Below are 23,942 nucleotides of genomic sequence, written 5' to 3' on the forward strand. Positions count from 1 at the left end.
GCTCTTTGTAGCCTGGGAAGTTATTTTATTTCTACTTAAAGAATCAGGTCTTTATAGTCTTTACTTCGTTATTATGTGTTCATCCGTAAACATTTTCAACTCTAGAATTTGTGCTCAAGAAATATAAGTGGCAATAATATAAAATACCACTTTAAGTGGTGTGTAACCCCAAAGAAGAGATAAATGTTGGAATTGCTGTAATATTTCAGATCACATCATTAATGAAATCACTGCTGTTACACTGAGTGGTAACAATCATTGTTGCATATTTTTCCAATTACTTGAGAACCTTCAGTGTTTGGTTGCTGGAATGTTGCCATGGTCACGTTCTGTGCTGGGTATGGAGTGGTGCACTGTGGAGTCAGTGGCAACCCAGGACGCCCAGGCTTGGAACTAGGCTATCTGAGAAGTCTGCATTGTGTTGAAGCCACACTTGACATGGACCAGAAGATTCTGAAGAAACTGGTGGAATCCCATCAGTAATACTGTCAAGAGCTGTAAGTACTGACCAGATATCCAACACTGCCTGAACACATCATTCAATCAAATAGAAACGTTGGTAGACATACTAGTTGGACATTAACGAGTGCTTTGTAACCCCAGAAGTAGGGTTGCTCTATTTTCTATCTAATATTTTGGCCATTTAAAAAAAATAGCAAGTGAATGATTATCCCTGCACTTACACTGAAAATATTTTAATCATCAGGTGTCCTAAAATATATTGCATACGTGGGAAGACTAGCTTGAGAATTTACATGACATCATAAATGCTAAAGGATTATCAGCCAACCAAGTACTGATTTTATTAATGGTCTGAAATTTAACCAGAGATTTCAAAGTATAAAGGTGTACTTTGACAACTTCCCTGAGTTCTCTGGCACAAAAGCCATAGAGGCAGATGATTGCTGTACTTCACAGTCCTGATAGAGATACGTAAGATACTTTAAATGTTGAAGAAATATCATGGTGCTTTTGCACATGCCAAGTGTTTATTAAAACTAAGCTAATTTAACAGATTTTTTAAGGATTCCTTGCCCTGCCCGACCTTAAAAAGTAATCTTGTGAATTTTTGTTTCTCAAGCATGGCCACAAGCAATCCTGACTGATAATTCTAAGAATTTGTTTTTATACTTAAAGGAAATTACTTTTATTTCAGCCGGCTTTACAGCCGCATTATTGGGTGCTTCCATTTTCCATTGTGTGACCTTGGCAGGGTAGTCACCACCTTGTCTGAGAATCTCATTGTGGACATAATTCAGTTTTTTCTTTTCTCAGTTGGATTTTAAATGATCTAAGCTCCTCAAGCACTTCTGGGCCCTGTTTTCCCATCCTGCTGTTATACTACCCTTTAAAATCCATCCGGCAGATTTAGACAATATTGAATATAGTAAGAAATGCCTGCTGTCATGTGCTACTTTCTTAACAGCCTGAGTTTTATAACATTCAAAAGGAAATTTTGCATGCTTTAAAAATCTCACTCCTCTCCCCATCCTAATGAAATTATTTTTAGCAGTGTCTGCTACCCATATGTGTGTTTAATACCGTTATTTGTTATTTGAAAGCAGTTTCTGAAATAGTCTGTAGATATAAGTATGTAATACTTGATCAGACCCATATCCCTTATCTTCTTATACAAAGAAGATAACTTATAGCTGTTTGAAAAAAGGAATAAGTTGCATTCCTTTCTTTTTCCAAAGTTCTTGACACTTAACTGATTCTTAAGTTATTGTTGAAAGTTCAGGCGCTAAATACTGAAACATAGCTATTCACCAGTATAGCCAGATGACTAGATTTCTAACAGCTGATGTTTATTGAGCTCTTCATTGGCAAGACAGTGCAAAATGGTTTATGTTCATCATCTTTATTCTCAGAACAAACCCAGTGAGGTAGGGGATGTTATCCATGTTTTCAGGTGAGGAAACCTCATCTTAGATTGTTTGTCTAAAGTTAACAGTTAGTGGACTTTTCTCGTTGAGGCCAAGCTAGTCTGATGCAGAGTCTGCACTCAGTCTTTATTTTTCAAATTAATCCTACTGATCAGCATTATAGTCCCTCATGGTCGTTCTGTACAGTGCTTTCGCATAGTAAGGGGACAATTAAAATTTGTTCAAATCAGTTTAGTTCTTGAGTCCTTCCAGTTGAGACCAGGATAGACACTGGTCCTCTCATGACTAGAATTTGGTTATTAATGGGTAGGAGAGGGAAGGACTAAAAAGCTAGTGCTGCCTTGACCTTCTCAAGAAGGGACTGTCTTTATTTCTCTTGGTGTACAAAGTTCTAATAATTGCTCTATGTGGCAGAAAGTTGAAGTGATTTTTCCTGGGCTTTGCTTTAGAGCTTCTTGTTAGTCCCTCGTGTGCCACATGGCCTCTTTCAGTCCAAGCCACTACCATTGCATACTCTCCTCTCAGATCCTCAGCCGGTTTATCCTCAGTCCAGTAGCTACATTTGACTATTTAAATGTAAGTTAAAATTAGGTAGAACTTAAAATCCAGTTTTGGTCACACAAGCCATTTTTCAGGGCTTAGCCAGCCACATGTGGGTTGTGGCTACCAAATTGGACAGCACAGATACAGAATATTTCCATCATCTCAGAATGTTCGATTAGACATTGCTGCTCTGGAGTCATGCAAATAAATCTATTTCCTTTTCCAAGTAATAGCCCTAATCTGGTGGGAGAGGCAGATACTTAACCTCAGGGTATAGTACATGGCTTCATGGTGTGTGTAACCTGTGTGTTCTCATAGGGCCCCATGCTTAGTTTAGTGCTCTGCTAACACTGACTTAATTTTTTTAATAAGGGGCCTGCATTTTCATTTTGCATTGGGCCCACAAATTCTGTAGTTGACACTGGCCATGTACCTCTTATTTGTAGTGTGGTAGGAGTATTTCCACCATCGGAATCACCTAAAGGTTTATATTGAAGATGTAGATCCCGGAGTACCACCCTTAGTATAGTAAAAAAAAAATCTCTGGAGGTGGGGCCAGGCGTCCAGATTGTTAGCTCTGTGTGTTCTTAGACACTGAAGTTTGAGGGACCTGATCAGAATTGTCTTTTCCACTTGAAACTTCAGCTCTGTCAGCCAAATGTCAGTCCCAGTTTGATTGATGGTGAGTTGGGAATTGACCCAGTCTTTTTAACACAGATTGTCATTTTTATACTTAGGTACATTAATGAACTTTTTTAAAGATAAGTGAAGAATTTTAAAATTATTCCTAGTAATTTCATGTGGTTTGATTCAACTGATCATTTTGGCATCTCAAGGTTACTCTGGAGCTTGACTCTCATCCAGCATATTCCTTAACTTCTCCAGTTTACAAGTGATTGCTTATCATTTATTTAGCAAACATGTATCGAGAGCCTTCCACTGTACTAGGCACTACTGGTTACTGAATAGATATTAACATAAGAATAAGAGATTTTGCTAAAATCCCAAGTATTTTGTGAACTGCATTTCTCTGATCCGTTCTTATCAAGTGGAGGAAATAGTTAAATGTAGTATGATTTGACCTTGTGAATTCATGAGCCTGTCTTTTCTGAGCGCTCATGAGTTTTTAATACAACTGATCATCTCTTTTAGGACTCAGCCCAGGACCACCTAAGGTCCCACTAGTCCAGTATTTGGCTTTTTCTGTATTTGTGAGACCTAACATGGGCCACGATGTGTGCATACATAGGTTAGTGTACATACATATTTCCTAGCTATGTCTGCTAAACAGGCTTAGAAATATTAGCACCCCAATAGTGATTAGCATACCCAGTGACTAGACCTTGGTTTCTAAATACCAAACTCTAATAAAAGAACCAGATTTCCTTGAAAAAATAGCTGAACAGAGCATAAAGGGAAAACCTACACTACTCCTGCTTTTCTTTAACACTACTACCGTACTCAGTTCTCCAACTGTGTGGAGGTTTCTCCCAGCAAACAGTTCTCTGTGACATTAGCTGGGTGTCCCTACAATTTAACTCAATTCTGACACTACCTGGAGAGCGTCAGATTCTACAGGTTAAGAGTTCAGTCCTACAAGACTGCTCCTCACCAGATGCCAATCACAAGTGCAGGTTATTACCTGTGCTTCTGACCAACTGGCTATCAATCAGAGGTTCCCACGACCCCCTCCTTGTGTTCAATTAGTTTGCTGGAGCAGCTCACGGAACTCAGGAAAGCAGTTTACTCTCTAGATTACCAATTTATTATAAAAGTATATAATTGGGAATGGCCAGATGGAAGAGATGCATAGGGCAAGGTATGTGGTAAGGGGTGTAGTTTCCAGGCTCTCTCCAGGCACTTTTGTGTGGTCACCAACCCAGAAGCTCCCCGAACCCTATTCTTTGGGGATTTTTATGGAGGCTTTATCACATAGGCATGATAGATCATTGACTCAATTTCCAGCCCCCCTCTGGAGAAGGGGTGTGGGCAGGACTAAAAGTTCCAAGCTTTTGAACATAGCTTGGTTTTTCTGGTGACCAGCTCCTGTCCAGGAACAACCAACAGTCACCTCATTAGAACAAAAGACATTGCTATCAACAAGGAAATGGCTAAGGGATTTAGGAGCTCTGTGCCAGGAACCAAGGGCAGAGACCTATTTTTGTTTCCTGTTTTCTCACACAGGGATAATACAAGATGAGCCTGGCAAGTAGTGCCAGAAAGCAAGGCAGTGTTGCAAAAGCAAAAGGATGAACGTATGTGAAAGAGACAGGAGTCAACTTGAAAACTCCCAATGGCCAAAGCTGAAACAATTTGGGCAGCAAAATTAGTAGCACAGTATTGGTCTAAAATAAATACATGTGACTACATACTGAAAGAATTGAATAAATAAATGGAAAAGAGACAAATCTTCCTTAGAATAAATTAATAGTATAAATACTCCTTTCCTAAGAAGTGGAGCTTAATTCCCTTTACCTTGAGAGACTGGCTTCTAAAGAATAGATTATGGAAAGGGAAAGTAGTATCAATAGATTCAGTGGAGAAACCTGTAGACTCACTTAACCGAGTGATCGAGGTTATCAGCAGTGATAGGTCATGTTATTGATAATACTGTGTATCTCCTGATACATGACAAGAACAGCACTTGTAGTATTCTTCCCCAAAACACAGTCTAATCATGAGGAAAACGTTAGGCAAACCTAAATTGAGGAACTTATGCAAAATAAGAAGTGTCAAGGTCATAAAAAGGATTAAGACTGAAAATTCACAGGTTGGTGGAGACATGACAACCAAATGGATCCTGGATAGGATCCTAGAACAAAAAAAAAGAGTGGAAAAACTGGTAAAATCTGTAATTTAGTTAATAATAATGTGCCAACGTTAGTGTTTTAGTTTTGACAAATGCACCATGGTTATGGTGTTAACATAAGATGTTAACAGGGAGAAACAGCGAAGAACCCTACTACTGCATCTCTTATATAAATTAAAATTATTCCAAACTAAAAAGTTTAATAAATAACATGGGCCAATCTCTAACATATCAACACCATTCTCATTACCCACAGTTTCTCAAGTATCATTTACAGTGGTTCCTTGACCACATGTGTAAGGTCTTTAGATATAATGAAATGTGAGCTGTATGGATAAAACTCAGAAAAATTTACTAGCTTCTGCAGATTGTGTCTAAAATCCTTGATTGTTTCGTTCGATGACTTGTCAGTATTTGACTCAGAGCAGCTGCTGACGCTGAAACCTCGCTTTCTTCGGGGATCCATTTTCACAATGCTGTTGCACTCAGATGTTGATTCTCCATCAGAGTTGAACAGGACTAGTTTCAGGAAAGCATTAATATACTATGCACTCCATACAGTGTGTCCACACCTGAGGTTATTTTTTCTTCATATTCCATAAAAGAAAAAAAAACACTTTCCAAGTTTTTGTCCTCAGAGCACCCCCTTCTATGACCAAGTCTTCAAAAATCACATTGCTTTATTTCCACCATACTCTTGGTTAAAATGGTCAAAAATCCTCGTGGTTTCAAGTGGAGGAGACACAAACCCCATCTTTCTAAAGGAGGGGTATCAAAAGTCTATTGTAAGAAGAGCATATGAGATGGGATAGATTGTTAAAATCGTCTTTGGGAAAATACAACCTGTCCCATCTGGATTCACCATTCGTAAGATAGTTTCAAGAATCTACTGCCAAAGTGATCTTCCTTAAATGCAAATCTGATCCTGTTAACTTGCCAACCAAAATTTTTCAGTAAGCCGCTCGTAAAGTCAAACAGTTCTGCCACCTGGCCACACCAAACTTTGTGGCTCTCCGAACATGCCTCCCTGCCTTCAAGCTGCCTCCTCTAGCAAATGCTTACTCCTTTGAGGGCTTTAGCTCAAGTGACACTTCTTTCTGGAGCCCCTTCTTAATCTCTTATTGCCTCCCCCCCGTTGATGATGCCTTTCTTTGGGTCACTACCAAACACCATCAAGCATAGTGTTTGTGATACTTTATTGCACTTTATCTCTTGACCAAAGTGTAATAACTTTGAGGGCAGGAACCATGGTGTATTCATTGCCCGGTTCATGGCAGGCCCTTAATAAACGCTTATTCGATGGATAAAAATGACCTTTATGTCAAATTTGGAGCTATGTGTGAAGCCTGAGAATCTAATTCAGTTCATAAAATAATATTACTAGGTACCTTTGTAATCGCTTATTCTATAGATTTATCAACCATTACTCTAAGAGCCAAGTCATTCTCTGACCACATTAGAAACCCTAATGTAAACTGCATATTTGCTAGGGGTTCTCATTGGTTTCGGTTGGGTAACTTGAAATCATCTCAAAGAAAAAATCTAAAACTATGTCTTTGCCCCCACCTCCCCCCCGCCAAAAAAAAAGAGGGAGGGAGGAAAAGGAAGAGAAAAAATAGTAATAGTAACCAGCTTTCCCTCCTCTTTTAGTTCTCTCAAATAATCTTTAATTCATAGAATCAGACTTTTAGAACCTGAAGGAATCTCAGAGATCATCTAGGATAGTACCCAAATTTTATAGGTGAGGACTTGAGGCACAAACAAGCTGAATTGTCCTAAGTCAGCTATATAGGACAAGAAATGGAAGTGGAACCCAGATACTTAAGTCCAGCCGAGCCACGAAGCCTAATCCCTTCGTTTTCAGTCCTGACTGCATTAGAATCACTGTGTGCTGCTTAAGCAGCATCTCAGGCTCCCTACCTGCTTTCTGACTTCATTTCCACCTCCCTAGCCAAAGCCCTATCACTCCAAGCCTGGCTTCTATGCTTCCAGTTTTCCCCTTCAATACAACTTCACCAGATGTGTTTCTTAAACCACTTCTCAGCCCTTAGAGCATAGAAGAATCAGCTGAGCTCTTGTTTCAAAGCTAACCCCTAGGCCCACTGTTAGCAATTCTGATTTAGAAGATCTGGGGCAAGGCCTGATAATCTGCATATTTAACAAGTATTTAACAAGCCATGAGGGGGGATGATTTTCACGCAGAGGGTCCAAAGATGACACCATGAGAAACTCTGCTCCAGTAAATAAATGTTAATCCTCTGACTAGGTATTCAAGGCCCTCTACCATCAGCCTGTCCTCTTCAATCTTGCTTTACACTTCTTCCCAACTTGCTGTGCTCCCAATAAAACATGTTCTACCTCAACCCCAATTCTTTCTCTTCCCTTTACTCCTGTTATTCCTCTTCCTGGAAGTCTCCACTTCTTTACCACCTTCAATACATTCCTTCCTGTATAAATACTATGCATTCTTCAAGGCCCATTTCGAAGTCTACTCCCATGAAAAAAGCACAACTCTTCTTTCCCATACTGATTGCTCTTTATATGTCTATAGTGGTGAGTGTTATACCACATAATTTATTTATATACTGTCTTATGAGGGTTCTGAGTAAAGCCTATCTTGATTGTGTGAGCTCTTAAGTAGCAAGTCCATGTCATACTTTTTTTTGGCTGCATTGGGTCTTCATTGCCGCGCGGGCTTTCTCTAGCTGTGGTGAGCAGGGGCTACTCCGTTGCAGTGTGCGGGCTTCTCACTGCAGTGGCTTCTCGTTGCGGAGCACGAGCTCTAGGTGCGCGGGCTTCAGTAGTTGTGGCACACAGGCTCAGTAGTTGTGGCGCACGGCTTAGTTGCTCTGCGGCATGTGGGATCTTTCCAGAGCAGGGATCGAACCCGTGTCCCCTGCATTGGCAGGCGGATTCTTAACCACTGCGCCACCAAGGAAGTCCCTGTCACACTTTTTTAAATCACTAGAGCATCTAGAATCATAGGAACAAAATAGCTGCTTAGTAAAATATATTTAATTGGGTTGGAGAACTCAATGGTTAAATCTAAGTTGTATTTATTTGTGTTTTCATTTTACAGTAAAAAAAAGTGAAGTAGAGTGTCTCATAAGAATTTTTCACAGCTTGGTGGAAAGAGCTGATATAAGACCTGATAACACTGGACTAGATCATAACACATTTCGAGCCATCCTGCACAGCATATTTGGAATGACTGATGATATGCTAATGAATAGGGGTAAGAAGTCATGGAGACTGAAATGGGCCAAGCTGAGATGGCAAATATGTATATATTTATTTATATATATATGTTAATACATGGCAAGTTTTCACCAAAGACTTTGCATTTTTTTAATACCAAAATTAGAAAGACAATTCTGGTACTGCTACCAATTTAAAACAGTAAATTTGATTTGATTGTGAGGATGGTTTTTAATATAAACTCACTCAGAATTTCATATTTCACAGCTATACCACTTTGAGAAAGAACCAGTAATGACCTAAATAAGCTAGCAGTATTGGTTTTTTTAAAAAGATAAGCTTGTGGTTTCAATTGTCTTTGGAGTCATATGCTGTGTAGACATGTGAATTATTTACTTCTTCACAAAAAAAATGAAAATTACTCATTATATTGAAAAAAATCAAAGAAACAATTTTATTTTCAGAATAGGAAATTTAATGTGATCCAGTCAGTCTCACTAACAGATTTTTAGTGTTCAATTTGATATGTCCTGATGTATGTATACACCATTGAAACCATAACCATAATGAAAATAATTAATATATCCATCACCCCCAAAAGAGTCAATAATATTTTATAGGATAATTCTAAGATTTCACTAGTAATTTTAAAAATAATGTGTTATTTTGGTAATTTAGGTATTATACAAATTCTTTAGAACAGGATTTTGCCACTCTTTTTAGAATAAAAATTATCACATTGATTATCTCTACTGTTGGTCTTTTTGTGCTGATAGTAACTGTACAAAACATCACAAGTGAAGCTCATAATTGACCATGGAGGAGAATGGCTTCTTTCTATAAAAATCTGTTGGAAATACATTTCCAGTAATTTTGACTCTTTCAAGAAAGATTGTGTCAAAAACTTTTTTTCCCCCCAATTTGGGAGGAAAGATTTTTTTAATCTCTTCATAATACTCTTGAATTATAAAATAGCTATAAATTACAATACACTTACATGTTCTTTTTCCTTCAGTATTTTTTGCATTTGACAAAGACTGATAACTACATAAATGTGAAAGAGTGTGTTAAAGGATTATCAGTGTTTCTTCGAGGGACTTTTGAAGAAAAGCTGAAGTGTAAGATTTCTATGTTATTATTAACTTAGTAATATATATTGTCAAATTTGTATTTAGTTAATCCTTAAATATATACATTTATTTATTTATTTGTTTATTTTTGGCTGCGTTGGGTCTTCGTTGCTGCTCGCGGGCTTTCTCTAGTTGTGGCGAGCGCGGGCCACTCTTCACTGTTGTACGCGGGTTTCTCATTGCGGTGGTCTCTCTTTGTTGCGGGGCACGGGCTCTAGGCACGTGGGCTTCAGTTGTGACACACGGTCTCAGTAGTTGTGGCTGGTGGGCTCTAGAGCGCAGGCTCAGTAATTGTGGCGCACGGACTTAGTTGCTCTGCGGCATGTGGGATCCTCCCGGACCAGGGCTCGAACCCGTGTCCCCTGCATTGGCAGGCAGACCCTCAACCACTGCGCCACCAGGGAAGTTCCTAAATATTTTTTTTAAATATAAATTCATTGTTCTCTATATCGCCCTTGCAAAAATAATTCATGAGAGTTAAAAAAACAAAAACAAAAAACAGATGAAATGGGTGGCCTATTTTATAGGAGAGTCCCTAGATCCGGAGTCTCCAAACACTTCCTTCACTAGTTCTGTAATACCTCAGTGTCACCAGGACGGCTCTTCGGCTTAAGGCCCAGGCAAAGGACAGCAACTGAAGTTCAGGACATGTGCCAACTCTGATCAGCTGGCAAGGCTGAGGTTTCTGGGGCTGCCTCTGGGCTCAGCAGGAAATGGCTTTGAATATGGGGCAGCATATGGCTATTCCTTGTCATTCCATCAGAGAAAATGTGAGGGATTGACACAAAACAAGATAAAACACACAACCCTCAGACATCAATACTCTAGTGTAGAGTAAGTGTAGATGAATAAAGAGAGGGAAGAAGGCTGAGACAGTGAAAGCCCAAAGGAAGGAGGGTTATAAAGGGAGTTTCCTACAGAAAAGGACCAGGGATTCCAAAGACAAAGATCTCCCAGTTCACAATTTTGTAGGAACAGCTCTGGCCTCACCTCACCCTTACCATTGATGTGATGAATATTTTCTGTGTTTTACACCTCCTGTGCCAGGATTTGGGGTGTGAAACCCTGGAAAGAGAATAGGAACAATTTTAAGTAGCAGTTTTGAAGGGAGCAAATTGCTTAAAGTGTCAAATTACTTAAGAAAAGACTGCAGAGTTCTGAGTATATAAGCAAATTTTTATCTCTTCTTGTTCTTCCACTTGAATTTGGATTTGGGATGTTCAAAAGAAGATCTCTAAATTAAACACACGTTTCAAAAATGATAGCAACATTTTAAAAACTCACCAACTTTGCTTGACATTTATGACTTTTTTGTTTCTCTGTTTTGTGGGGGAGTTTTCCTTTTTTTCTTTTCTTTTTTCTTTTTTGCTTTTTTAAATTGAAGTATAATTGGCATACAACATTATGTAATTCTTTTTTTTTCCTTACAACATTATGTGCTTTTTTTCCCCCACTTTTCTCCAATCTAATTTTTCACGGGATAACACGTATATATAGTTGTCACTTAAGTTTCTTATAGTTGCAGTGTTCTTATACAAAAGTCTCACTGAGAAATGAAAAGTTAAGTTTCGTGGTTGTAAATTCTTGTGAAAGTGGTCGTGACACAATGCAGCTAGACATGATTGAATAGCACCACACTATCAAGAATTTTTTCCTCCTCTAATCCCACTTCCTAAAACTGTTTCATGTACATTTCAAGATATGTTAATTTGGGGAAAATACTACTTCTAGTAGGGTTGTGTCACAAACTCATATATGCTATATATTGGAGAAATGCAACAAAAGACAGAATTAATCTGATACTTTGGAATTTTATACCTGGTTCTTTTTCTCCCCCCACCCTTCGTCCCTTCCTATCTTTCTCCCGCTCTCTCTCCCTCTTTCTCTTTCCCTCCCTCCCTTCCTTCCTTCCTGTCCTAAAACATTTAACTAGATTACAAACTCCGCAAGAACTCCTTCACTGTTATATTCCCAGGACCTGAGTAAGGTCATTTGTGTGATGAATGAATGAACTGTAGTAGTGCTTACACACTGCAATGGAAGTTGTGGAAATCACTCTCTAGGGAGAGATGGATCATTTTGGATAGTGCAGATGGGTAGGCCCCAAGGAGATGACAGACTCACTACCCAAATATATTGAAAAATGTTCTTTGTCAATGATATAGTGAAGTGTACACACTAGTTTTTGCACTCTATGTAAGAAGGAAATTATAACATTAAGATACACACACATATGTACATGTGTGTATATATATATATACACTATATATGTATGTGTAAAGTCTTTCTTTTCATATCCCCAGGGATATTTAATCTTGTGGAAAGATTTATAAAATTCCTCTACTATGTAGAATGTAGGTTGTATAAATTGTTTTTATCCTTCTTTAATTACATATTGAAATAACTAAGGAGAAAACTAATGACATTTTAACTGTTCTTATCCAAGTCTTTAAATTTCGTATGCTTTAAAAAGTCTGTTTTGAAGTTTATTATTTCAATGGTGATGGTTACATTTCTCGAGAGAAAATGTTGGACATGTTGAACAGTCTACACCAACAGTCACCTGAAGAAGAGACTGATGAAGGAATAAACGAGTTGGTGGATATAACACTGAAGAAAATGGTAAGAATAAAAAAAACTGTAATTCATTATATCTAATCAAATGGATGTTAGATAAAGCTAAAGATGAAGAAATGATTTATTTCCCTATGTAATGAATGTAACCATTATGAGGGCAGGAGTTTGTTCTCTGCTCTATCCATTGCCTAGAACAGTGCCTGGCTGATAGTGGCTACTTAAAAAATATTTATGGAATGCCTGCCTGGGTGATTAAATGAATCACTACATTAAATGAATGTTAATTTTATTATTTTAAAATATTTTACTATCAGTAAAACCTCATTATTTGGGAAGTGGGGTGACAGATTCAGTTCTTTTAAAATTGGGTGCAAATGTAGTCTGTCTTCATGACTTTTGCTCTCTAATCCATCTAAACACTCATTATAAAGTAATAACAATAATAAAAATAGTTGTCCCTTATAAATTGCTTACTATATGCCAAGCCTATCACAGAACTTTAATATATGAACTCATTTTATCCTCAAAACAACCCTATGAAGTAGAAATCATTATCTCTACTTTGCAGATGAGAAAACTAAAGTGCAGATAGGTTTATACAAGGTCATGATAGAAAATGAGGTGCAGAATTCATCTTTCAATGAAACTAATAATACCTCTTTATTATGGACATAGTGATTTCTCTCTTTTTCTTACTGTGACCCTAAACTGGATACCAGTGAAGGTTTATGACTCTAAGGCGGCCCGGGCTCCGCTCACCTCCATTACTTTGGAGCTCAGGAAAGTAACAGATGATGAGGTCTGCCGAGTCTCAGATTCAGCTAACACAGACTTCAGGGTGTCCTCTTCCATTAGAAATACTCAAGAGCCACAGCTAGGGCTGAGGGTAGACTTCTTGAGAGACAGTATGCTTCCCACTACCACACCCACCCCCTTCTTTTTTGAAAGAAAATGTTATGGAGTGAATCTTTTTCTGAAAATTATTCAAACCTTTCTTTAAACTAGACTCTCAGCAACCCTGATTTAGTTATGCCCAGAAGTGAAAAAACAAGGACCCGTCAAATCAAATCCAAATTGGATTAAGCCGTTAAAGGTATTCGTAATCTACACACATGCTCCCTCCATGATTTAATCTTCCATAGTCCCTGTCATGAATACTCCCTTCCAGGCTGGTCTGTCTTCTTCCTGACTTGCATTCCTGCTGTCATAATCCACGTTGGGCCATTCGTCTGCATTTCCTCCTGACACCTCTCCACCTATCTAGATCCCAAACATCCTTAACGGCCTAACAGGAATCTGCAAGCTTCTTCTCGTGACCGTAGTCCGTCTTGAATTATTACTGTTCTCTCAGTGCCTTTCTCCTTATTAAGCAACTTCACTTTTATACTTTTTACATTATATCCTTATCTCAAGTAAGAGATCCTTTGAGAAACAAAGCTAAAAATTAAGCTTAAGAATCTTCGGCACTTATTTTATCACAGAAGTATTATAATGGGCTTCCTCTAATTTTCTGTCTTATTTCCCCAATTAGGGTATAAGTCCGTTAGGGATAGGGTTTTGTATGTCTAAGGTAATTCAGGTATCTTAGCCTGCTTGGGCTGCTGTAACAAAGTATCATAGACTGGCTGGCTTAAACAACTGGAATTTATTTCTCACAATTCTAGAAACTGGGATGTCCAAGATTAAGGTGCCAGCAGATTCACTTCCTCACTGAGGGCTCTCTTCCTGCCTTGCTGACAGCCACCTCCTCAATGTGTCCTCACATGGGAGAGAGGGAGCTTTGGTCTTTCTTTCTCTACTCACAAAGACACTAATAACATGATGGGGCCCTACCTTCATAACCTCATCTAAATCTAATTTACCTCCCGAAGTCCCCCACCTCCAAATAGCATCATATTGCAGGGGTTAGAGCTTTAAGACATGAACTTGGGAGGTGGGGAGAGACAAACATTCAGTTCATACCAGGTATGCCTATTAGACTAATAGGAACAAAGTAAGTGGCCTCCATAAATTAGTACCTTTTGATTTGTGTAAGTAGTGCCTATAGAAGTGTGAACTTAAAGTTTGACTTGGTAAAATCTTTTATTCTAGACAGTTATTTTCCATGCAAAATTTAAAACTCTATCATTTATCAAGAAATTATCTCCTCTCCAGGATTATGACAGCAATGGCAAGGTATCTTTTGCAGACTTTGAAAAAGCAGTGAAAGAAGATAAACTTTTGTTTTAAGTGTTTGGACCATGTTTACCAGAAGCAAAGGTACAGTGCCAGCAGCCAAAGTGGTTGAGGGAAAATTTCAAAGGATCAGAAAAGAAACACTTGCTAGACACTTACCTCTGTAGGACTTCAACACACTACTGAAGTTTGGGCAACCATGAAGATCTCGGCCCCATCCTAACATTTGGGACCCAAGACAGTAGTGACTATTTTATTATATTCAAGACTTTTTTTGAGATTGTAACCACCTTAGCCATACACAATTCCTAATTTCCTGTATGTTAATATTTTCCCCAAAAAACCCCGAGATATATTGGCTTGCTTAAGGGATAGAACAGCAAATACAGAGTGGATTCAGCAAGTACCCACCATAAACTGCTTGGAGAAAACGTCATCTTTTTCTCTTGTTTGTTGTCAAACAATGAGAATAAATTAAGTTTTTAAAATTTTGGACACGTATAGTACTTTATAGTATTTTATTTGTGCTCATGAAGGATTTTCGAGTATGAATATGACAAAGGTTTTCTGAGCCGGAAGAGTCAGCCTGATAATTTCACTCATTAACATTTCCTTTCTTAATTCTTCCTTTGACCAACTGTGCTTTGCAAACATGTGATATAGGAAGAAACTTTTTATTCTCTGCAGTAATTTAGATGGTGATTTTGTGAATGAATTTGCATACTGTTAAGCTATCCTTAGCTATCTCAGCTCGTCTAACTTGTCCCGTTGTCGTTTATTCTCACATTTTAATTTTGTCTGGGAACCTGATGGGTGAAAGAGTTTAGAATAATGGACTAGATTGGAGTAACTACTTAGGTTCAGATGGAACACCAAGGGTTCTTCAGCTGCTCCCCAAGTGTTCATCTGTAAGCCAGTTATCTAGAGCCTTACTACTCAAAGTGTAGTCTGTGTACCAGCCGCAATGGTATCACCTAGGAACTTGTGAGAAATGCAGAATCTCGGACCCCACCTCAAACCAGCTGAATCAGAGTTGTGTTGTTTGTTTTTTTTTTAAGTGCTTGACACAAGAAAGGTTTATTTTTTCTCTCATTATGGTCAAATTTTGCGTATGTTGGCAGGGACAAGGAGGGCTGGCCTTCACACAGTCACAGATCGGGAATCCACTCAAGAACACAGAACCCACTTAGCAGCTCCTCCCTTTAGGGCTATCAGAGAAATTTTTTTTTTAATTGAAGTATAGTTGATTTACAATGTTGTGCTAATTTCTGCTGTATTGTGGTAAAATACACCTATCATAACATTTACCTTCTTAACCAATTTTATGTGTACAGTTCAGTAGTGTTAAGTACATTCATGCTATTGTGCAACCAATCTCGAGAACTCTTCTCATCTTGCACAACTAAAACTCTATACCCATTAAACAACTTCCAATTTCTGCCACCATCAGAGTCTGCATTTTAATAAGACCACAAGGTGGAGATTCACAGCACCTTAAAATCTGAGAAGCCTGATCCAGAGAGCAACTTGCTTTTTCCAACTCTATGCTGAGGTGACTAATATATTTTTTTAACTGAGAGTGCAGCAAAAGTATAGTTGACCCTTGAACAACACGGGTTCGAACTGTGAGGGTCCACTTGTATGTGTATTTCTTTTTCAATAAATACATACTACAGTACTGCATAATCCATGGTTGGTTGAATCTGAGGATACAGAACAGCAGATATGGAGGGCAGACTGTAAAGTTATATGTGGATTTTTGACTGTGTGGAGGGTCAGCAACCCTAACCCCACGTTGTTCAAGGGTCAACTATATATCTAATTACCTCACAAGGAAGTAGAGCCAGACAGACACCTTGCCTGCAGCTTCTTTTAATACCATCCACAACTAAGTGCCTTCCTAGCAAGTTTGAATCAGTAAGTCATAAATGAAGGTGGAACTTCCTAACCTTTATATTCAAATTCAATCCATTAGGCAAGAGGCCCTTAAGGACAGGGAGAAAAACAGACACCATTTGGTATGGGCCTCCTCAGGTTATTGTTATCAGTTAAAAAAAAAAAAAAAAAAATAGAAACAGCCTGGACATACTTGGATTTCCAATTATGTGATCCACTGACAGGAAAAAAAATGTGGATGTGCTAAAAGTAGTGGTAAAAGTCTAGCATTTACAAATACTGATTTGTTTCTGCCATAGATGAAGTAAATTACTCTTTGAAGTTAACTAAAGCATATAAGCTTCTAATTTTAGCTTTGTTCTAATAGTTTAACTTTTTTGCTTTATAGAATTGTCTTGATTTTGAAGCCGTGGCATTCCAACACATCCTGACTTCTAGTTTTTCAATGCGAATTACTCAAAATTATTAAATTCAGAAACAGATCCTGGTTGCCTATATTTATATTGTAAAGTTTCTATATTTGCTTCAATTAATTTACATACAGTGACTGCAGTGTGAGAGGTAATAAGAATGATTTCTGTAATAGTAAGTATGGATCAAAATAACATCTATGATAAGTAATGATTAATTAATTAATTTGTTAAATTAACCAGCAACCTGAGATTTGGGGGCAAATACTGTGAATCAGCCATTCACAACCCCCTTTTCTCTTGCTTCCTCAACCACAGAAGTTGGAAACCCAAACATTCAACATTCTAGACTCCTCTATGAGGAACAGCCACGGGCCCAGTTCTAGCCAATAAGATGTAACCAAAGTCACTGGGTGGAACTTCTGGAAAAGTTTTAGTTTTTTTAAGGGACATAATTGGCTGGCATGTATTTTGTCCATGATAAACTAATTTTAAAAGATGAAACTATATGAGACAAGTAGGTTGAATGAAATTACAAAGAGGAGTGCATTAAAAAAAATACCAGCAGTAAAATCTCTTTAAGAATTAAAATGACAGCCTAAAAATAAAAAATAAATAGGCCTTTAAAAATATTAGTTTACTGCAGACAATTTATATTCTTCTTCTTTGTTTTAAAGGATGACTTCCACGCACATCTTCCAGCTTGTCCTCTGGAGGCTTTGGCACAGATGAAATTACCTAGTTTAAAAAAAAGAGAACCACCAACACTATAATTTTTATAGTACAAGAGTAATAAACCATTAGAATAGGTAGGATATACATCCAGTAGTTTAATCCTTGCCATCACATTTAAGGCAGTTAGCCCAAGTTCAAGGTGCAGCCTACGATCTAGGCACAGAGCAAAGTTTTCTGTCCAAACATTGCTGGGAGTAAAGTTTCTAAAGCCATTTAACAAGAAAGAAATTTTGAGGGGAGAAAAGTAAACATATGCTCTACTTTAACATTCCTTTATAGATGTTATTTTATGATGAAGTCACTTGTAATTTTATAAATACAGATAGATACCCTGGTTATGCATAACTTGAAACACTGATAATATTTGATATATTTAGAGACATGGAGGCTCCAGTGGGGATGGGGGATGAAAAATTTAAAGAAATAAGCAGAAAATGCTAGAATCCTCAATTTCTTAGGGAACAATGAAATCAAATACATCAGAACAAGGTAGACAGTATAAGTTAAAGCACAGTAAGACAGTCTTCACTTAAAATGGAAAATTATTAGAAACTGTAGTAAACTGTATTTAGTGTTTCTCCTTTTTGTTGTTCTACTATTTCTATATCTAGGATTTGGACCTAACTTTTTTTTTCTTGAAAATACAGTCAGCTCTGGCTAAGATAGCTATGTATCTGTATCTAGGTCTCAGTTTAGTTGTATCTGAAGGAAGGGTGCCAGTACAAGCAAAAAAATTCTTAAAGAGGCTTAAGCATAAAAATTGTGTCCATGGATTTTTATTATTATAAAACAATTCCTCATCCTCAACTGTATAATAATTTTGAGGTTAAAAAAAGGTACATAAAAGAATCTACCTTAGCCTCTCTTAATTACATTGTAAAATATATGTACAACTATGTGAAAAGCACTTTCTGAACCTGAGTTCAAGTATAAGAGAATGGTCTTTCTCCAGCAGATTATGATTTCTGAAAGGCTTGCCCCATGATAAGGTATTTTTCAACTGCTAACTCAAATGCTAACTTTCTTTTATTTGTGCTTAGAAAATGGAAACTGGTTATGTAAATAACATTAAAACATTGCTACCTAAGTAGAACAATCTAGCTCTAAACTATTTAAGAAATTTAAAATTAAAATTCAGACCTTAAGCCCTAATCTTTAGAAATCTCACCTTCTTCTATGGCTATCTGTATCAAAGAAGCAAAATAAGCATTTAAATTTTATGTGATTTTGAACTTGAGAGATAAATTGTAATAATTTTCCCTCAATGCAGTAGTTCTCTACGTTGGCTCATATTAGAACTATCTGGAGAGCTTTTAAAAAAGGGAGGGCCTGGGCTCCATTCTCACAGATTGATCTAACTGGCTAAAACTACTGCTTTTATATTTTCTACTTAGAGTGATATAAAATATGTTTAAAGCAAGGATTAAAGGTATCAAAGCAAATACATATCTGTGAGTCAAATTCAGTTATTGTACTTCAATAGAGAATTGTAGGAAACACATCTAAAAAGTAAAAATGAAAAAAACAAGAATGATAATACCGTAGTTCCCAGAAATAAGTCTACATTCAGTTGTTAGTCCTGTAACAAAATCGTCTCTTAAAACGTTTTTTTTTTTTTTTTAAATGATCTTACCTCTTTAAGTTTATTCCGAATTAAACTCGCTGTTGTATTCAATGAGTCATCATGCATGTCCACTTTAGGAATGTCTGGTAACTGAGGGCCAATCATAACCTCATTACTACTTGTACTTGCTTCAAGAAGAGTTCCATGTTTACAATCATCTTCTCTTCTTCTTTTCCGCTCCTGCAGTTGTGTTGTCCTAGGCATAAATCTGTCAACTGCCTCTGAAGTAGTAATAGCCTTCTGTGCGCCAGGGAAGGCCAATGAATTTTTCAAACTTTTCACCTGCATTTTCTGCAGGGAGTCATAGTGGTTACAATGCTCCAGTGTTTCATCATGGTTTCTACCATCCTGAGAGGAGTTTGATGCTCTGTCCACATGTTCTCCTGATGAACATGTACATTTGGGGGAGAAATAGCACAAAGGCAACTCACAAGAATAAGGAAGACAAAGATCTGAGTTCCCAATAGATGTGTTCAAAGAGGCTGCAGGAAATCCAGAGGTCTTCGAATGGAAGTCCTGTCTAAAATCTTTTGTATCTTTATGCTTCTTTGTCATGTAATGATCTTTATATTAGAATTTAAAAGGTGAGAGAAAGGGAAACAGAAATGGTTCATTTATTGTTTTCATCATTCAGAAACATGTAATTTTATAAAAAGAAACATTACTTTAAGATGTTAATGAATGCTACCCTAAAAAATTTACTTCTTGAGTAGGGAATACATTCACATGGTTTAAAAGCTAAAAAGGATATCTGTCCAGTATGTCTTACCTTTCTTCCTCCCACTTACCCCTCTTTTTCTCCTTTAATTACCCATTTCTCTGAACCTTTCTGCTTTCCAGTTAACTCTAAATCTTGGGGAGTTTTTCCATGTCATTACATAGAAAACTTTTTATGGCTTCAAAGTATTTTACTATATGAATGTATCATGCTGCTTAGTTTGTATTTGTAGTTTTTAAAGGAGACAATACGCTGGGTCCATATTTTATCATTTCTTTGGTCACACATACAGGTTTTCCTGAAGCTAGTTATTTACACAGGTTAAAGTTCAGTGTTTACAACTGACCAGAGACTCCCAACAGCTCTTGCCAAAATTTCAGGTAAGTTTTCCACTTTATTTCTCTCTTCACACTGCCACATGCCCCTTACTCAATCAGCCATAAACTCATATTTGATAGCTGTCTGGACCCTGTCTTTGTCTTTTAACCAAAGGGTGGAAATTTGGTAATTTGAGCCTCTGGAACTATTCAGATTTCAGACCACACACATTATCTTAGTCCAATTCTGACTGCTCTAGTTCTACAATCCATGTGCCAGATCCTATGACTCCATTCCGTGCACTGGGAATTTGTGTCTAGGGCAACTTGGATGGGCATATTGGGCATCTGGCCAGCTGGTGTTCATCAAAAGTGGAACTTATTCACTTTTTGCAGTTGTAACTGGTCTGCGCATCAGAGGTGTTTCTCACTACCTTTTGGTCAAAGCCTTAATTCCTCAGCATGGACACAGGCTTTTCAGGCTTTACTTCCTGTCTCCTTTTATCTCTCACCGAAGCTGTGTTGTGGTTATCATGTACTACTCACTGTTCCTTAAAATGCATGATACTCATTTATTCCTCTGGCCCATCTTTCCATCTCTTCCTCTCCCCTTCTGAGTAATGTCTACTTACCCTTCAGAACTCAGCCACCTCTCTCATCCTTAGGAAGTCTTCCATGAAACAACACCTCTCCCTTCCCAGCCCACACTACATAGCATTCTGTAAAGAACCCTGTAGTTTACAGATATTGAAAATTGTGATCCTTTACTTGTCTGTCTTCTCACTAGACTGGGAACTCCATGATGATAAACCTAGCAAAATGCCTGACACATAGGAGGTGTTGTTTAGTAACAGGCTTTCCATACCTTTATTTTTAGTAGTTCTTGCTACATAAGCATTCCTCTCTTGTAATTTTTTTCTGGTTTCTTCAACTGTCTCAAATTCTGGAGCATAGCACACATGAAGCAATCCACCAAAGAAACTTTGTTCATCCATTTTTCTCTTCGCTATCCTAAACAGAAATACATATCATGGTTTACTAATCTAGATTTACTTAGGATGAAAGCTTAACTAGTATACAATACACTGATCTAAAGAGCAAAGTCCAGCTTTTGCTGTGCATATATATTCTATAGCTTGGGAATTAAGATGCTCTGCTTGTTGATGGTATTGACCCTACTGATCCACTGCATACTCTTTTAGAGCCTTTCCTCCCCTCTCCCAAGAGTCTTAATAGGTTTTAAGCTAAGTCATCCATACAAGCGAGATTCCCTTTAACCAATATAGGATCCAGCTGGTTGGTCTGAGGTACACAATCTGTGGTCATGAATTAGAGATTTTTCTCTGTGTTAAGTTAAATGGCCCTTGAGAGTTAGCTCATACCTAATTTAGCCTTTTCAGCACAATGTTTTCCTATAATGGGATTCACATGTAAGAAATTAGTTAAAAATATTGTTATTGTAAACCTCCAATAATGGAGGAAATACTGAATATGTAACAATCGGTGAGAAAATGAGAGGATGGTATTCATTCAACAAATACTTATTAAACATCTATGACTGGCCAGGAATTACTACAATAATTAAGTACTTCTGTGCCCAAGGAAAATGATAAGAAATATTCATTGAGATTTTACCACGTGCCAGGCAGTGTCCTAAGTGCTTAAACGCTTCACTTGAATTAACACTTTACAACAATCTTATGATGAAACTAAGGCCTGGAGAGATTTATAACTTGGCCATGCCCACATTGGTTTGTGGAGCTAGGATTCAAATCCAGATGTCACACTGCATGGTCTACTGTCCTAGGTGGTGTGGGAGATGTAAAAACTCCTTAGAATGAATGCACAATGAGAAAATATGCTTCCCTCACCATGAGGAGCTGGCAAGTTGGTTAGAGCAGTGAGATTATACATAAGAGCAACCGGACAACAATACATGACCCCGTGTACCCAAGTGCTATTTGTAGCACAGAGAAGAAAATAAGAATTGTAATAGCCACGGAAGGATGGGTCTTGGAGTGTATTAGTGACAAGAATAGAAATCAACATAAAAAGAGATAAGGCATTTCACATTTCAGCCTTATTGGAGCAGAGAGTTTATGTTATATATAGAAGGATAGAAAAGACGGGGTCAATTCACATAGGTGCATAACAATAAGAAACTCAACAGCTAATTTTTTTTAAAGATTTTTTTGATGTGAACCATTTTAAAAGTCTTTATTGAATTTGTTACGATATTGCTTCTGTTTTATGTTTTGGTTTTTTGGCTGCGAGGCATGTGGGATCTTAGCTCCCCGACCAGGGATCAAACCCGCACCACCTGCACTGGAAGGCAAAGTCTTAATCACTGGACAGCCAGGGAAGTCCCTCAACGGCTAATGTTTATTGCATTCCGAACAGAAGGCATTTGCTAATCCCTTTACGTGGATTATCTCATTTCATCCTCACACAACTTCAATAAGTAGATCCTTTTACCATATGGATTTTACAGAATACGAAAACAGGTTTAATGGGGTTGAACAACTTGTCCAAGTTTACAATGTTAGTAAGCAGTGGAACCTGAAAAATTACTCCAAACCCAATCTTTAATCTACCACACTACACGACAGAAAATTGTTAAGTATGGGAATGACCTAATGGACAGAGTTTTGGTAAAGCTAACACTTAAGAAAACTGGAGAAAAATAATAACGGCCATGTTAGGTTACTGGGTAATTCAGGAATGAATGAGGGGGGCCAAAATGATACCAATGGGAATGGAGAAAATGAGACACTGCTTAACTCGCATATTACCTTGCACTTTGTAAATTAAGAAATTTAATAAGATAAACTTCTGTAAAGTCTTCTGCTGGGTATTCGTCTAGAGCATTATACTGTTCAATTGCACCATATAAAGCACATCGCTCAACTAATTCCTTCATCGCTCCCACTGCAGGAACTCCTTGTATTAATAAGTACCGAGATTCCAGATTGACTGTATATACCTAAAAGAAATGCAGACACATTAAATGTATTTCACAAATAAGCCTAAGACAAATCTGCTCCAATTAAAAAAAAAAAAAGTTGAAAACAAGAACTATTATGTTCAGAGGGTCTGCAAAAAATAAAGAATCTAAAAATTTGCCCCTCTCTCTGCATGAAGAATTCACCCTACGTGTGAAGACCTCTAGCTAAAGCACCTCATAGACTACCTTCAATCGACACGTTTTCCAGAAGTTGGCTCGGTAGATACGACAGGAAAGAGTTAACATAGTCATTGAGCCTTACAATGTGACAAGGACTAGTGTAAACGCGGATGATACAATGACTAAAACACAGCCCTGTTTTCACGGAGCTGAGGTTCTAACAGTTGACTAAACAGGTCGCATGAATATCTGGTACCTGAGTACCAGCGTTCCTCACACTCATCTCTAGTGAGTGGATGTGACCGCAGCCTTTCAAGATTTTATTTACGTAAGCTAGGCATGTGAAACTAGAGCTCACATAAAGCTACTGAGGATAGCGAATGAAGCCAAAATCACTTTACCTTGACAGCGCGAGGCCGTCGCCCCTCCCGATACTTGGCCCGCGAGTCGCACACAGCCTTTTGGACGTGGTGGTCGAATACGCCCCCAAGCTCCCCGCCACTCGACGCCATCTTACCGGTTTGGGCCCTCGCAGAGACGACAACATCCGCCTCGTTGCCCTCTTGTGCATCCAATAAGAGAGAGGGAGGGGTCAAGGCGTGCCGAGATTGGCTGAAGAATCGACAGAGTCAGCCATCGTTTCCTGTGAGCAAGGATTTGGTAAACGAGGTGCCGCCCCCCTGCGGCGCGGCGGAGAGGCCCGGAGAGCCGGAGAAGGTTTCCCTGCCCCCCCTCCCGCTACAGATGCGCGGCACGGCAGGGGGCGGGGCTAGGGGCGGGGCCGATCGATCTTCTCCGGC

The 23,942-nt window shown here is 38.2% G+C and overlaps 1 protein-coding gene and 1 pseudogene across 2 annotated transcripts; one reads left to right on the top strand and one right to left on the bottom strand.

The window, feature by feature from the left end:
- Positions 1–318: 318 nt before the first annotated feature.
- LOC137768313 (calaxin-like) lies at positions 319–15,508 on the top strand (annotated as a pseudogene).
- Positions 14,850–23,674, bottom strand: RBM48 (RNA binding motif protein 48). 2 transcript variants are annotated; one of them, XM_068550674.1, is made up of 5 exons: positions 23,544–23,674; positions 22,811–23,001; positions 20,884–21,029; positions 18,993–19,546; positions 14,850–17,362 (listed from the first exon to the last, which is right to left on the bottom strand). In XM_068550674.1, exons 1-5 carry the CDS (start codon positions 23,652–23,654, stop codon positions 17,276–17,278), a joined length of 1,089 nt encoding a protein of 362 aa, XP_068406775.1. In that variant the 5' UTR covers positions 23,655–23,674; the 3' UTR covers positions 14,850–17,275. The 2 variants fall into 2 exon arrangements, with proteins under 2 accessions (XP_068406775.1, XP_068406776.1); XM_068550675.1 differs by having other exon boundaries at positions 14,850–17,359; positions 18,991–19,546.
- Positions 23,675–23,942: the final 268 nt, after the last annotated feature.

Source organism: Eschrichtius robustus, chromosome 8, assembly GCF_028021215.1.
Source record: "Eschrichtius robustus isolate mEscRob2 chromosome 8, mEscRob2.pri, whole genome shotgun sequence".
NCBI classification, from domain to species: Eukaryota; Metazoa; Chordata; class Mammalia; order Artiodactyla; family Eschrichtiidae; genus Eschrichtius; species Eschrichtius robustus.